We start from the raw sequence: 13905 nt of genomic DNA, 5'->3' as shown, positions 1-13905 counted from the left end.
TAATGAATGAACTGATAAAGTGATACCTATATCTGCAAGTTTCTCACCATCTGGGGATACGCAGGAATCACATGCAGAAATACTTCCTGCCTGCTGTGGTACAGTGTTCTCAGGACTTAAGACAATTTAAGACCAATTTGGAGCCTATGTTTTACAGTAGTTTTAGTTTGATAACATGAACTCACACTAGATTTCAATTTTCTTAATAGTATAGGTTTTAAGACTGTATTTTCTAGAGTAACTTGCAAAAAAACTAGCTATAAAGGGATTAAAACATCTGTAAATTGATTTTACCAAATGCAGTAAAATCCATATCTTCTAAGTTATCCAAAATATTCTCTATTGAGGCTGTAAATCTCTTAAAAGTTGATGAATCCATCATTTCTGCAAGAGAGAAAAAAATTACGTTCACGTTCTAAGTAGGTAAGAAAAGTTGAATATTACAAAAGTTAAACTAAATGTTACCTTCGGGTGTTAGTTTTGGCTCATAAGCTTTCCTTTTCTTTTGTTTTTCTTTTTTCTTCATTTTTCTAGCAACTAAAATAAACAAAAAGAAACACTGAAACTCAAGAATGATAACAAAATATTTCCACTTGTATAGTTTCTGATCATTAAATGCTTAAACAACAATGACTGTAAATCTAAGTGTATACTTTTATTTTAATTAAAAATTAGATGTAGTTAATTAGCTTATAACATGATACAAATGTTCTTTAAAGTTAGAACCCAACATTGAAATCCACTGGAACTGATGAATTACCCTCACTAAGGCTGGGAGGAGGAGAGTAATCTTCCATATCAGAATCTGACGGACTTCGGTTTCGGTAACGACCACCACCTGAACTCCTCCTTCCTTCATGTGAGTGGCCACTTCTCCTATGATCCCCAGAGCTTCTTCTGTCACGCTCTTCATATTCCCAAGCTTTATCGTCATCTTTTTTATGCCGCTTCCTAGAGGCTAGAAGCAAATCCCCATGACAAATAATTTACCTCACTTTAAAAGACTGTTAAAACTTGTACTTTACAATGAACTACATCTGCATTCAGCTGGTCTATGAAAGTCTGAGCCATTCGTCTATCCAGAAGATTAAACTATGGCATAGAGAGGATATCATGAATTTTAGCATTATTCAATCTAAAACTAGAGATTTTTACATGAAGTCAGCTTGCTAATAAACCAATAGGAAGGTTCTGAGAATTAAAACACAGTGTACATTTCAGTGAAAGGTTTCAGCACATCAGTAAGTATACGTAGAATTCAGATTAATTAAGACTTATAAAACAACCTTTATTTAGAATTTGGTTAAAAAAACAACCACCATTTATATTTTTTGTGGGGAGAAGGGTTTGGGGGAAAATAATCAACTTTTCAGATAGTGTTACAGAATATACGTAACCAAGTTTTCCACCAATTAAGAGCTAAGTTATACTTACAACTTAGCAGTAAATTCCACAGACTGAAAACCTAATATTACAAACCTACAGAGATAGTATATATCAGAACTGCAAACAAGCACAAACTGAGAGAATTCTCTGACAATTAGCGTGCTAAACTCAAGGAAAGCTTCTAAGCTTACGCATTCTCCATAAGCATGTTTATATATATTACCTTCAAACTTCCCCCATCTTCCCAAAGTTTATATGCATTCTGCTAAAATCATCAATACTGACAGGAGCCTCTGTGGCAAACAATTTTATCTGACATATCAACTGATAAATTAAGTTGAAAATAATTCTGAGTTCTAGGAAACAGTTAACATTCAGTAAGAAAAATGACAGTTCTGCAGTGAAAGCTAGAGGGCAGTGCAAGCGAGAAATATACACTACACTTGTCTTTGGTGTAGGCACCACCAGTTAAAAACAAAGTAGGACTGACATGTCTGTCCTACCTTGAGATTATTAAAACAATATTTCAAATATTTACTGTTATTTTGTATGTGGTATGCATGTATTCGTGTAGCTTAGAAGGCGCTCTGTACAGTCAGTTCTCCCATATACCTTTCATGTGGGTTCTGGAGTTGAACGCAGGTTGCCAGGCTTGTGTGACATGTGCCTTTTCACTGGTGAATCATCTAGCTGGTCCCTCTACCAGTTATTATAGTGACAAGCTGCTGATGACAAAGATAAACTCTCTAGTCCATTTGGTTTTTTAACCCCTTCCTTCCTCTGACTGGCTTCTCTGAATTCCTAAGTATGATCAATACACAAATATTAAGACAAATCTCTTGAACCCACTATGTGGCTTAGATTTAATGATGTCAGTCTGGCTTACACACCCAATTTATATTTGTGTAGCTATCACTATGTGTGGGCAACAAATGTCTAAATCCTGGTAATCTTGCCCCATATGCTGCTATAATTATTCCTACTCATGCTCTGGTTTGTTTCCCGGTACTGAACTCTAGTATGGATAGAACAGGGTATTTGCTCTTAACTTCTTTAGGGCCTGTTTTGTCATAGAAAGAGTTGTTACTGAAAACAACTGTACATGAGTGAATATATTAAAATCTTTAACAATTTACTTCATAATTGGGTGTGAATTTGGTTTGGCTATAAAGTATGTGAGGGGAGGCAGGACCTCCTCCTCACATTTATAATTAGGGCATGCTCAAGAACACTGTTTAAACAACTTGTTTAATTTATTAGAGAGAAAAGGGGAGAGAGATTCACTGAGATGGGTCATGTGTTTTATATAATACCCATTAAACATTCTGCAACATTTCAACAGTTACGGAATTGTCTATCAAATAAGGATCTGTCAAGTAACAAACTTGCTCAGAAGGAAGCATGCTTTCATGTCAAGAAGGACACCTTATACTTTTGACCAAAACTACACAATCTACTTCACTCTTTTTATGTTTTAACTAATTAAAAAACTATATTCAGCCTTCAGTTCTATCACTAGAAATGTTTGATAAATCTTGTGGTTATTAGAAATTGTACAATAAGCTGCACTCATCATTCTTTATAAGCCTTAGAGCATCTTAATGTCCTATTCATTAAACTTTGGGCAGTTTGTGAAATAACTCCACAATGTTTATAACACACTGTTTGTTCCTTGAGGTTAGCAGGATTCCAATTTGTTGTCTAGCTTGTAATTTCTCTCTGCTCTAGAGAGAGCACAGAAAGGATAGGAGTGGAAATGAGAGATACATAAAGTATGAATTCAGTGTTTTCTACCTCCCCTTTCCGAATTTTAGTGTCCCATCTGACCCCATTTCCTTTATCTTCCGCCGCTAACTTTTCCAGGTACCAGTGACCTTATATTTGTACTTTGGTTGTTAAGTTCGTATCTGTTAAGTTCGACTTTCAAAGATACCCTTTAGCTATTTATTTAAATATTTATTTATTTACAACAAAACTATTCCCTTAAGCCTTAGATTTTATTTTAGTAAACCAATTTGATTAAACTGTTCATGTGGTACTTTTTAATTCTGTACTATGCACAAAATTTTGATTACCATTATAGCAAAATGCCAATTTAGTTCTTTATGTCAACTACCAATTAAACATTTTAACACTCAAATCAGTAGACCCTTGTTTTATACTTAACTAGATTGAAATAAAGCAAGTAAGACATTAAACTACTTGGATATTTTTAAAAAATATTCTACAGAAGAAAATCCTTTTTCTTAGCAGAGGTTAAAGCCTAAATTCTCTAAATAATATTAATATTAGCTTTCAATAAACTTGGGCACAGCTATAATGGCATCCATGGTTTTAGAGTGATGCTTTACACTTCCATAAAATGAGACAATATCTCTCATAACAGAAAGAAAAAAAAGGAATTGTGTCTACATTGATGACAAATGTATGGCTCAACTCTTCTATATTTTACAGTTAGTGTACATTTCTGATTATGTTATCCTTTCATTGTTCAGTAATTTCATAATCTGCACCAACTTAGCAATGCAGGCAGCCACGATCAAGCAACTAGAAATGAAGCGAAATTTATAATGAAGCTGCAAGTAAGGAGTTTAGAAATGATGAAAGAATAGGGGGAAGGAGAAGGAGTAGAGACAAGCAAATAAAAGGGACTGAGTTTCGGGCCCAACACGCTTCCTTTCTCTTCTTATTTTCCAGAGCTAACCATGTCCTTATATCAGCAAAATGTTTGATTATAATTTTAAAAACTTTAGCCACTTTAATATACTGTATTGTTAATACATCTCATGATAATACAAATTATAACAATCACACATATGTCAGATTATCTTTGTTGTATATTCCAATTTTAAAACTTAAAATTTGTTCAGTATCATAGTCTAGCTGAAGAGCTCACAATTTTAAAAGGATGAGTAAATGAACATTGATTAAAAACTTTGGAGGAGGTGAAGCGCTTCCATCGGCAATATACACTTAAAAATGGCAGCATGCATCTGTCCTTCCTGCCCTTGCTTGTCACACCTCAATCTACAGACACTAGGTGGAAAAAGTAGAACACTGGTGGTCTTCCCACTTCTTTTGGTCATTATGACTAAGTCAGTTGGCACACAAGTGAAGATCTCCCATAGTCTGTTTCCACTGAATGCCGTTTAAGTCAAACAAGGTTGCTGACCCCTCTTGGCTAGGCTCAATTCTCTTGCTCCAGAAGAAGGAAGATAGGGATAAAAGAGAAGAACTTTTTCAGTGGACCAGTAGGAAGACAGGCGAGGTATAGCAAGTCTAGTGCAAAGACAGGTGATCACAGTGTTGTAGAGAGGTAGCTGTGTAGTGAAGAAGCCAGCTCTGGAAAACAGTGAAACAAGGGAGGAATTCCAGGACACAGCTGGGCAAAAAGGAGAAGCCAGGTCCAAACCACACAGATAATTCACAATGTGGCTAAGCCATTCATAATTTAGTGATAGTATGGTTTTAAATATTTCTTTATCTGGCTATCTCCTACGTGTCCTTCCAGACTCAACTCAAGTGTCACCTCTTCCAGTAAGCATTCTCCGAACCCCCACTGATATTGATGCCAATGTGCTCCCACAGCACCCTTCATTGACTATCACATTGTACTACAATTCTTAATTACATATTTCCCCCCCAATAGATTGAGACTGTGAGATAGGGGATCACATTTTTATTTGTATTTTTTTTCCAATGCCTAATATATATCAGGAGTCCAGTACAGGTTAAATACAATAGACACATAATTTGTGTTTTCTCTTACTAATTACAACTCATCTAAATTTTTTCTTGGTGCCAACTGATCTCATCTTTCATACAATTTTAAAGTATAAAGAAAAAAAACTTGCTATACTAAGTAAGTTATTAAGAATTAAGGTAACTGTGCTCTTGTTAACCCCCAATTTATGTTACACATATTAATCTGCCTTTAATTCCTAAAAAGAGTTAAATGATACTTACATTCAAAAGCTTCATCACTATCATTATCTTCATCTGAACTGATTTCAGCATATTTTGGCTTTTCATTAACTGTGCTACGCTTGCGTTTGTTCATTTTCACACGTTCACAAAGTGGCATGGTAGATTCAATTTCTGCCAGGAGTTCAGGGGGCAATTCTTTTAACACTGATTGATCTATACTACCTATTAATGAAAGGCAAGAAAGAAATTTAAATCTGAAGATAAAAACTTTAAGCAAATTAGCACTATAAAAACAAATCGTTTTACAATCACAACTGAAATATTAAACCTAAACATAATAAACTTATATATGTATATAATTACATAATAACTAGAAAAATTGACTTTACTATTATAATAACAAAGATTACTCATATAGTCACTTTTCTAAAAGGTCCTGTTAGGCAAGCACTATACCATGAAGTAACATCTAAAGTCTTCACTTGGTCTACAGCAGGCCTCCATAGCCGGACACTAATGCAACTCTTCAGGAAACATGATAAGACAGAGGACACTTACCACCCCCTAAACGTCCTCTATAATCCTGACAGTTTGACAGTTGTCTGATGTTGGTGGGATAAGAGCTTTATACATCTTTACCTGTTACTGTCTATTTGAGAAGCAAATCAGTGCTTTCAGTATTACAAAAAAAAAAAAAAAAATTCTTGTAAGGACAAAACAGCAAACAATTAATTAAATATAACATTAATCTGTACAGTAGAATAATAGACCAAAATAGTAGACTTAAAATAGTAATTAAATTCAAGTCTATTGAAAAATAGTTTCACTTTCCCATAAAAGAATGACCAAAAAAAAAAAAAATCTATCAACAAACTATATTAAGAATCATTAACACTCTACCATGTAAACCTAGAGACATAAAGCATTCATATAGTTTCTATGAAGAAAAAGTTTGTCAGTATTATTTTGGCAATTTAAAAATAATGAAGAAATAGCAAACACAATTTTTTCAAGACAATTTATCCTTGATGACTAATAATGGTGATAGACGATTATACCTAATTTTATATACGCTTGTAAATCTTAGTATGGAAGACTAGAATTAATTACCTTACATGAAAGATTTTACAAAATGGGATCAAATAGTTCCTTACTGGTTTATAGCAGGAAACATTAGCACCTTATAGCCAACATTAACACAAACTCTTGGAACATTCAAATAATAGTCCTTATATAAAAGAAAATATAAATCACGGCAGAAAAATTGGTATCAAGATGTATTTCCTAGTTTATGAAGAATCTATGACATTACTATTTATGTTTATGACAATCTATGACACAGAATGCAACACCAAATTTGGGAATTGCTGTTTTGAAGGTTTTACGCAGTATTACAAAGGCTCTTGAAGTCCTCTTAGTCTTCTGCTTTGCTACTAACAGACAGCAAGGTTTCTGTGTAAGAAATGCAATATTAGTGAATGGCAGGGTAAAGAAGAAGACTTGGCTAGGGACTGAAATTCCCAGTGAGTGCACGGCTATGGAGAGTTCATGAATACAAAAGGCTAGCTTCAGAGAAAGAACTGTTGACACACGTTGAAGCACCAATTTGAGAAAAATAAAAATAGAAAACTGGGAGAAACACTAAATACTTTTGGCATAGAGGCTTGTAAATTGAGCCAAAAATATGTAAGTGAGCTATGTTGGTGAGCCGTCAGTATAATAGGAAAGAGGATTTCTTCATAATTCAGGACACAGGGCAAGGTCTTAATTTAAGGTAACAGAGGGGTACTGCACCAGTGTATAAAGCTGCCTTAATTCTGCTTAAAAATGTAGGTCTTAAATGCTGTCAGAGTAAACTGTGCAAGTGCGCTCTTTCTGATCACATCTAAGCAACAGTCTTGAAAGCAACAGAATTTAGCAATTATGAACTGCTACTGTGCCTTCTTTGTAATTTCTTATTTAAAAATTATTTTTAGGGGGTGGAGAGATGGCTCAGAGGTTAAGAGCACTGGATGCTCTTCCAAAAATCCTGAGCTCAATTTCCAGCAACCACATGGTGGCTCATAACCATCTATAGTGAGATCTGGTGCCCTCTTCTGCTGTGCTGGTGTACATGTAGGCAGAACACTGAATAATCAGTCAATCAATCAATCAATCTTTAAAAACTTATTTTTATGTAGTGACTGTGAGTGTGTAGGTGCACAAGCAGAAATATGCACACCACAGTGCATGCGTGGAGGTCAGAGGACAACTTCATTCTCTTCTTCCACTACTTGGTTCCTGGGGATTGAACTCAGGTTTTCAGGTTTGGTGTCAAGTACCTTTACCTGCAGTGCCATGTCACCAAGCCCTTATCCAGTAATTTTTAAGTTTTGACTAATAAGCAAGCTGCAAATTTAGTTTTATAGCTGTTTTTTTTCTTTCATGTAACTACGTAGCTTTGGTTGGCCTGGAGCTTGCTTGCTATGTGTATCAGGCTCGTCTCCATTTCATAGAGATCCATCTGCCATTGCCTCCCAAGTACTAGGATTAAAGGCAAGTCCCACCTCACTGGGAAGTTTTATGGTTCTAAGATTATTTTTAGTAACTCAGGTTCTCCTTCCAAGTTCCTTATGGATCTGTATCATCTTCTGACCTGTGCTCATTCAGACTCTGCTGAAAGTATAAAAATACAAATACAGCAAATAGTGTTCAAATTCTTTAGAAATTCCATGGTTGAATATTTATTTAATAAAATGAAAGAGCCACGCTAAACATTTTAGCCACTATAACTTTAAAATGTCCCCCCAAAGCAAGGAAATACAAAGAAAGAGCAGATCACACTGAAAGATAATTACAAAGACAGTTGGTACTGAAATAGCAATAGTATTTATAGTCATTAACAAAAAAATGTTTGCTGGCCTCCCATCAATATCATATTATATTTTATTTAAAACAAAACAAAGTGATGCCTATCGTGATGGTGGAATCAACACAAAACTAATCTGCAAAGCCTGGGTCATTATAAAGTCATCCGTTATTTTTTTGTGGGGAGTTACTGGGCATTGAAACTAGTATCTTGATCATGCCAGGCAGGTGTTCTTGTAAAGTGGCTTACTTAATAAAATAATAAAGACATATACCAAGAAATATGTACCAATTGAAAGATCGTACCAATTGAAAGATCACTGCTATAAATGACACAGGCTAATAATAATAATAATAATAATAATAATAATAATAATAATTCAGTGTCAGCATTATTTTAGTTTTCATTTTGATCCCAGTATTACAAAGATTTCAATGTTCAATTGCCAAATTACTACATGAAAAACTGTCAGAACATGTTTTCTGGTAAGTAATTATATAAATAACAACATACTACTCAAGACAGTAAAGTAGGAATTAGGAGTCATATGACCCTTTTTCTGCTATGTACATATAATGATAGGAATGAAGAGCAGCAGGAATATCCTAAATATATACTGCTTACAAACAATACATACACAAAGACATTTAAAAATTGTATTACATAATTTAGTAAAATTAGATTGGCCACATTTCTGAATATACAGTGTAGCTTTTATTACAACATTCAATTGTTCCTTATAACTGTACAAAGCAGAAGAAAACTGGTTTCTCATTTTTCAAAGATGAATATATCAAGCTTTGAAAGGTTAGTATTTAGATTTTGTATTCCACTATTTTCAGTACTATAATTTATAAAATGTGAATTAAAATGAGAACCTCAAAAAATTGAAACGTTAGAAGCCAGAAAATTTTGGTGGGAAAAGAAGGAAGTCCTATATATATTTAAGATATCCATTTATAGTACCACTTCAAGTAAATATTGAGACTCTTTCTATCAAGGTTACATGAAAAATTTTTTTTAGAATAAGAATTTAATATGTTAAAGATCATTTTTTTCATAAATAGAAGTTTTTATGAGAGTTACTTGATGGCGCTTCCTGTCATCAAATATACAATGGTAATATTACCAGAACTTGGTAAGTTTTAGAATCAGCATGAGACAGACTCTGAGCACCAGTGAGGGATTATTTAGATTAGGTCAGGGATATGTATGTATGTAGATGTGTAATGGGACTGACCTGATTGGGTAAATATGAGGTGGGAAGACCCTTCTGAAGACTGCTGTGGGCATTCCCAGGACTTGGGTCCTGGACTACAGATAAAGGAAAAGGCTAGGTGAGCACTAGCATTCTCTGCTCCTCCCTCCTGAAAGCTGCAATATGACTGGCTGGCTGCTCTAAGTTTGTACTATGTTGACTTCTCTGCAGTGATAGACTTGAACTAATCAGCTCTTCCTTCTTAAGAAGTTTGCTCAGAGTATTTTATCACAGCAACAGAAGACTAACTAAGACACATGCCTATTTCTTCATGTCTGAGAATTGTAAACTATACTGTGGGGTGACTTAAAATACAAATGGTTAAGTAGTAAGAACACCTTCAGCAAATGTTCATGTTTCTCACTGCAGGACTAAAACCGAGCCTATAACCTCCGGTATCCTAGAGCAAACACCATACAGGGCTCAGTCTCCAGCTCAGTACAGTTATTTAATTTGTATGAAAAAAGTTTCTATTCAACAAATCTCTTTACATTAATAATAACCACTGCATAAAATTTGACCAAACATTTCAACAAATAGAAATCATGGGCACAAAGTTAAAAACATATTCTAAAAATCACACTTAGCAAGTAGTTACAAGCGAGAATAACTTCTATAGCATTCTCCCAACACTTTCTAAAGATATCATCAATACTAAAATCTTTATGTGGGATTTTTGAAACATATATTATAAAACTGCTAAAATAAAACAAATTACTACTGTAGTATTATTAACAATTCATAGTATTAGTAAAGATCCTTGAAAGTATGATCTATTGTGAAGAACACACAATTGTCTAAAATTCAAACTATGCTACAAACTCACTCTCAGAAACAAGTCTCCACAGAAAGCTGAGTTCAAAGCACATCAACTAGATTAGATAGTTAAGAGCTTCAGTAAAAGATAGCAATTTAATGGTACCACTCAGTAGTTGGATGACTGCAAAAGATAACAAATACTAAGTACGTCTATAAGAACTGCTATCATCAGGCCACATGACACTGATTAAATCATTAGTAGCTGTTAGAACTACTAGATACATTCTAGAGTCCTACCCAGTAACTTAGGTTTTATAAGACAATCATAGATGGGACAGAGGAGGCAGCTCAGTAGATGAAGCTCTTGCCAGGTAAGTGTGAGGCCATTCTCAGATCTGAGTACTCATGTAAAAGAGCCAGGTGGCTCAACTACCTTATCAGTGCTTGAGAGGCAGGGACAAGTGATTTCTGAGGCAGACTGGCTAGTCAAACTAGTATAATAGGTAAGTGGGATCCAGGTTCAGTGAGAAACCATGCCTTAGTAAATAAAGTGAAGATCCATTACAGAAGACACCTGATATTAACCTCTGGCACCCACAACCAAAGCGCACACACAAGTGTTCTGTGCACATATGTGAACATGCATATGCACCCCCAAATTAAAACAGCACAGGATATTCTTGGAGGCACAGTATTAATAGTTGGAAGAAAGTTAGAGGGAAGGAGAAAAGAAAAAAAACACATCTGATAAAACAAGTGTTTTGGTATTTTACATACTGATATAAACATAAGAGATTAAAACTTTCTCCTCTGTATCACAGGAACAAAAGATAATGTTAAAAGGAAACAGGACAGCATGGAACCTATTGTACAAGGACTACAAATCAAAACAAGGCTGAGGAGAAGTGAATATATAAGAATATGAGTAGGTTTCTTTTGTATTACAACAGAAGTCAGGCAGATGCAGGGCAAAGAAAGTTAATACAAAGTTCAGGAAACAAGAATCTGGAAATTAAGTAGCTCTTGTTATAGAGTTTGTAGGAACATAAAAAGGTCAGTATATACTTTTTTTGTTGTTTGTTGTTGTTCTTGGTTTTTAGAAATAAGGTTTCTCTATGTAGCCCTGACTGTCCTGGAATTTATTCTGTAGACCAGGCTGGCCTCAAACTCACAAATCTGCCTGCCTCTGCTGGGATTAAAGGCATACACAACCACTGCCTGACTGATCTATACAGAAAAGCTTTTTCTGAACATAATAGTGACATAGTCCAATTCACTTATTAGGCACTTAAGATGCTCTTATTATGCATGATATCTAGATACTAAGGCTACATGCACATATATAACCTTAGTGGTCAAATGTAACAAGTATCAGTTTACATTCAGAATCTTCATATAAAGATTAAATTATGTCAGTAACCTTTATATATTGAAAATTTATTTGCCTAAAGCATATTCAAAGAACTTAGAATTATCCCAAACAATGAGTATTAACTATGTAAACATCCTCTCCTTACCCCTGGCCTCAGTGCTGGGATTCAAAGGTGCACCAGTATTGCTCAGGAAAGTTTTTAAAAAAGTTTTATTTTATTATTATTATTACTTGTGTGAGAGGGTTTCTCTGTGTAGCCTTGCTTGTCCTGGACTCGCTTTGTAGACCAGGCTAGACTTCAACTCAAAGAGATCCATCTGCCTCTGCCTCTCCAAATGCTGGGATTACAGGCATGCACCACTGTGCCCAGTTAAGTAAAATATTTTAAGGGTAATTTAAGGCTTTTCAACAAAGAAAAAGTTACTAAGAATTTTTGTGCTGGGACAAAATTAACTGTAAGTGTATCCCAGCAATATTCAAAATAGTTCTTCTTAAGTGCTTTAACTACAAATAATAAGAAAATTCAAAACTGTGTAACTGTGTAACTTAGTAGCAGAAATCTAAAATATACTGAAAAATAGACTACCACTAAAAATAGAACAAATGATATGGACTCTGAGATATAGCTCAACACCTCCCAATCTAATATGTTGTCTGGAAATAAATCTGAGATCTGAAAGATATTTTTTTAATAAAACTTTGACCAGGCTTAGGTAGTGGTGCACACCTTTAATCACAGCACTTGGGAGACAGACTGCAAGTAGATCTCTGTGAGATTGAGGCCAGCCTGGCTTACATGGTGAATTCTAGGACAGTTAGGGCTACATAGTGAGACCATGTCTCAGAAAATAAACAAACAAAATATCCCCAAAACTCTGCTTATTGCAATTGCAGATACATATTCACATATTCCCATATTAACATACATATATTACTCTGTAATAGGTAGTCACCTAGTCTATTTACTAACATGACCATTTCAAGCATACATTTATATTAGTATATGTATAAGAAGAAACATGCATTAAAAAGATGAAAAAAAAACCATGCAAAATAATATAGTTATTTATTATCAATTTGGCATAGCTCCCATTCTCCTTTTCAGTAAATGCTTCTGAGCCTTCTCACTGCCCCCATCATATACTCTTTTTGCTTGTTTTGTGTTTTTGAGACAGTGTCTCACTATGGAGCTAAGGAGCCTTGGCTGTTGTGGAACTCATTATGTACACCACGTTGGACTACAGCTCATAGAGACTCTCTTGCCTCTACAAGAAAGACCCTCTCTGCAGGACCTCATGATCTAGCTCTGGCTGGCCAGAAGCTCCCTATGTAAAGCAGGCTGGCCAACAGCTTGCTTAGATCCTTCTGTCCCTGCTGCCCAGGTGTAGAACACTGGGATCACAATGATTACACTATCACATCCACCTCTATACTCTTGTTAATGTTCTTTAGCAGCTGTACAAGACTTTGTTAGAACAGAGCTTAAAAAGCAAGACAGATGATGGAAGGAAGGGAGAAAAGGTGGTCTAGATCAAGGAAAGAAAATGGGATACCACTTTCCAATTCCTCTATTAAAATGAGAGAACATTATTTCTCAATTTTATATTTTTGGTGTGCGTGTGTGCATGTGAGCACAAACACATGCATGTGCCTATGATGTGTGTGTATACTTGCACGCTTGCCACAGTATTCATGTTAAGAAGGTGAGGAATATTTGTGGACTCGATTCTCTCCTTCCAAATTTATGGAGATTTGGGGACTCAAACACAGGCTAGAGGCTTGTGCATCAAGTGCCTTTATTCTCAGAGTCTTTTCACTGATTTTGTTTGTTTATTTTGTTTTTGTTTGTTCTGTTTTTGAAACAGGTGCTTGCTATATAGCCCTGGCTATCCTGGAACTCACTGTATAGACCAGTTTGTCCTGGAGCTTATGGAGATCTGTATGACTCTACTTTAGTGCTCAGATTAACGGTGTGCACCACCATGCTCAGCCCCTAAACTACATTCTTTATAAATACAAGCTGTCCCCAAAACTTTCACTGAGAAATATTTAAAGGAAGTCTTCACTTAGCATGGTGCTGCTTGCTTTTAATCCCAACAACTGGGAGACAGAGACAGGCAGATCTCTGAGTTGGAGGCTAGCTTGGTGTACAGAGTGAGTTTCAGGACAGCCAGCACTACAGAGAAACCTTGTTAGGAAAAACAAACAAACAAACAAACAAACAAAAAAACAAGCAACCAACCAAAACCAAACAGAAAAACCTAAACCAACAACAAACCCTATTAAACAAACTTCATTTAAAAGAAATAATTCTTGTGCCAGTCACATATTCTATACCTCTTTGTATTATTTTAA

The 13905-nt window shown here is 35.1% G+C and overlaps 1 protein-coding gene across 2 annotated transcripts in view; it reads right to left on the bottom strand.

Moving 5' to 3' along the window:
• Positions 1 to 13905, bottom strand: part of Nipbl (NIPBL cohesin loading factor) — a 169056-nt gene that overhangs the window by 58571 nt on the left and 96580 nt on the right. For both annotated transcript variants that reach the window (XM_060380491.1, XM_060380492.1), the window contains exons 11-14: positions 5353 to 5535; positions 761 to 958; positions 466 to 537; positions 295 to 384 (exon numbers count right to left, since the gene is read on the bottom strand). In XM_060380491.1, the coding sequence (XP_060236474.1) occupies positions 295 to 384; positions 466 to 537; positions 761 to 958; positions 5353 to 5535 (543 nt within the window). The remainder of the gene's footprint in view (positions 1 to 294; positions 385 to 465; positions 538 to 760; positions 959 to 5352; positions 5536 to 13905) is intronic.

This window comes from Meriones unguiculatus, chromosome 3 (genome assembly GCF_030254825.1).
Source record: "Meriones unguiculatus strain TT.TT164.6M chromosome 3, Bangor_MerUng_6.1, whole genome shotgun sequence".
NCBI lineage: Eukaryota > Metazoa > Chordata > Mammalia > Rodentia > Muridae > Meriones > Meriones unguiculatus.
The sequence above is the reverse complement of the archived record's forward strand: the minus strand, read 5'-3'. Positions and strand labels throughout refer to the sequence as shown.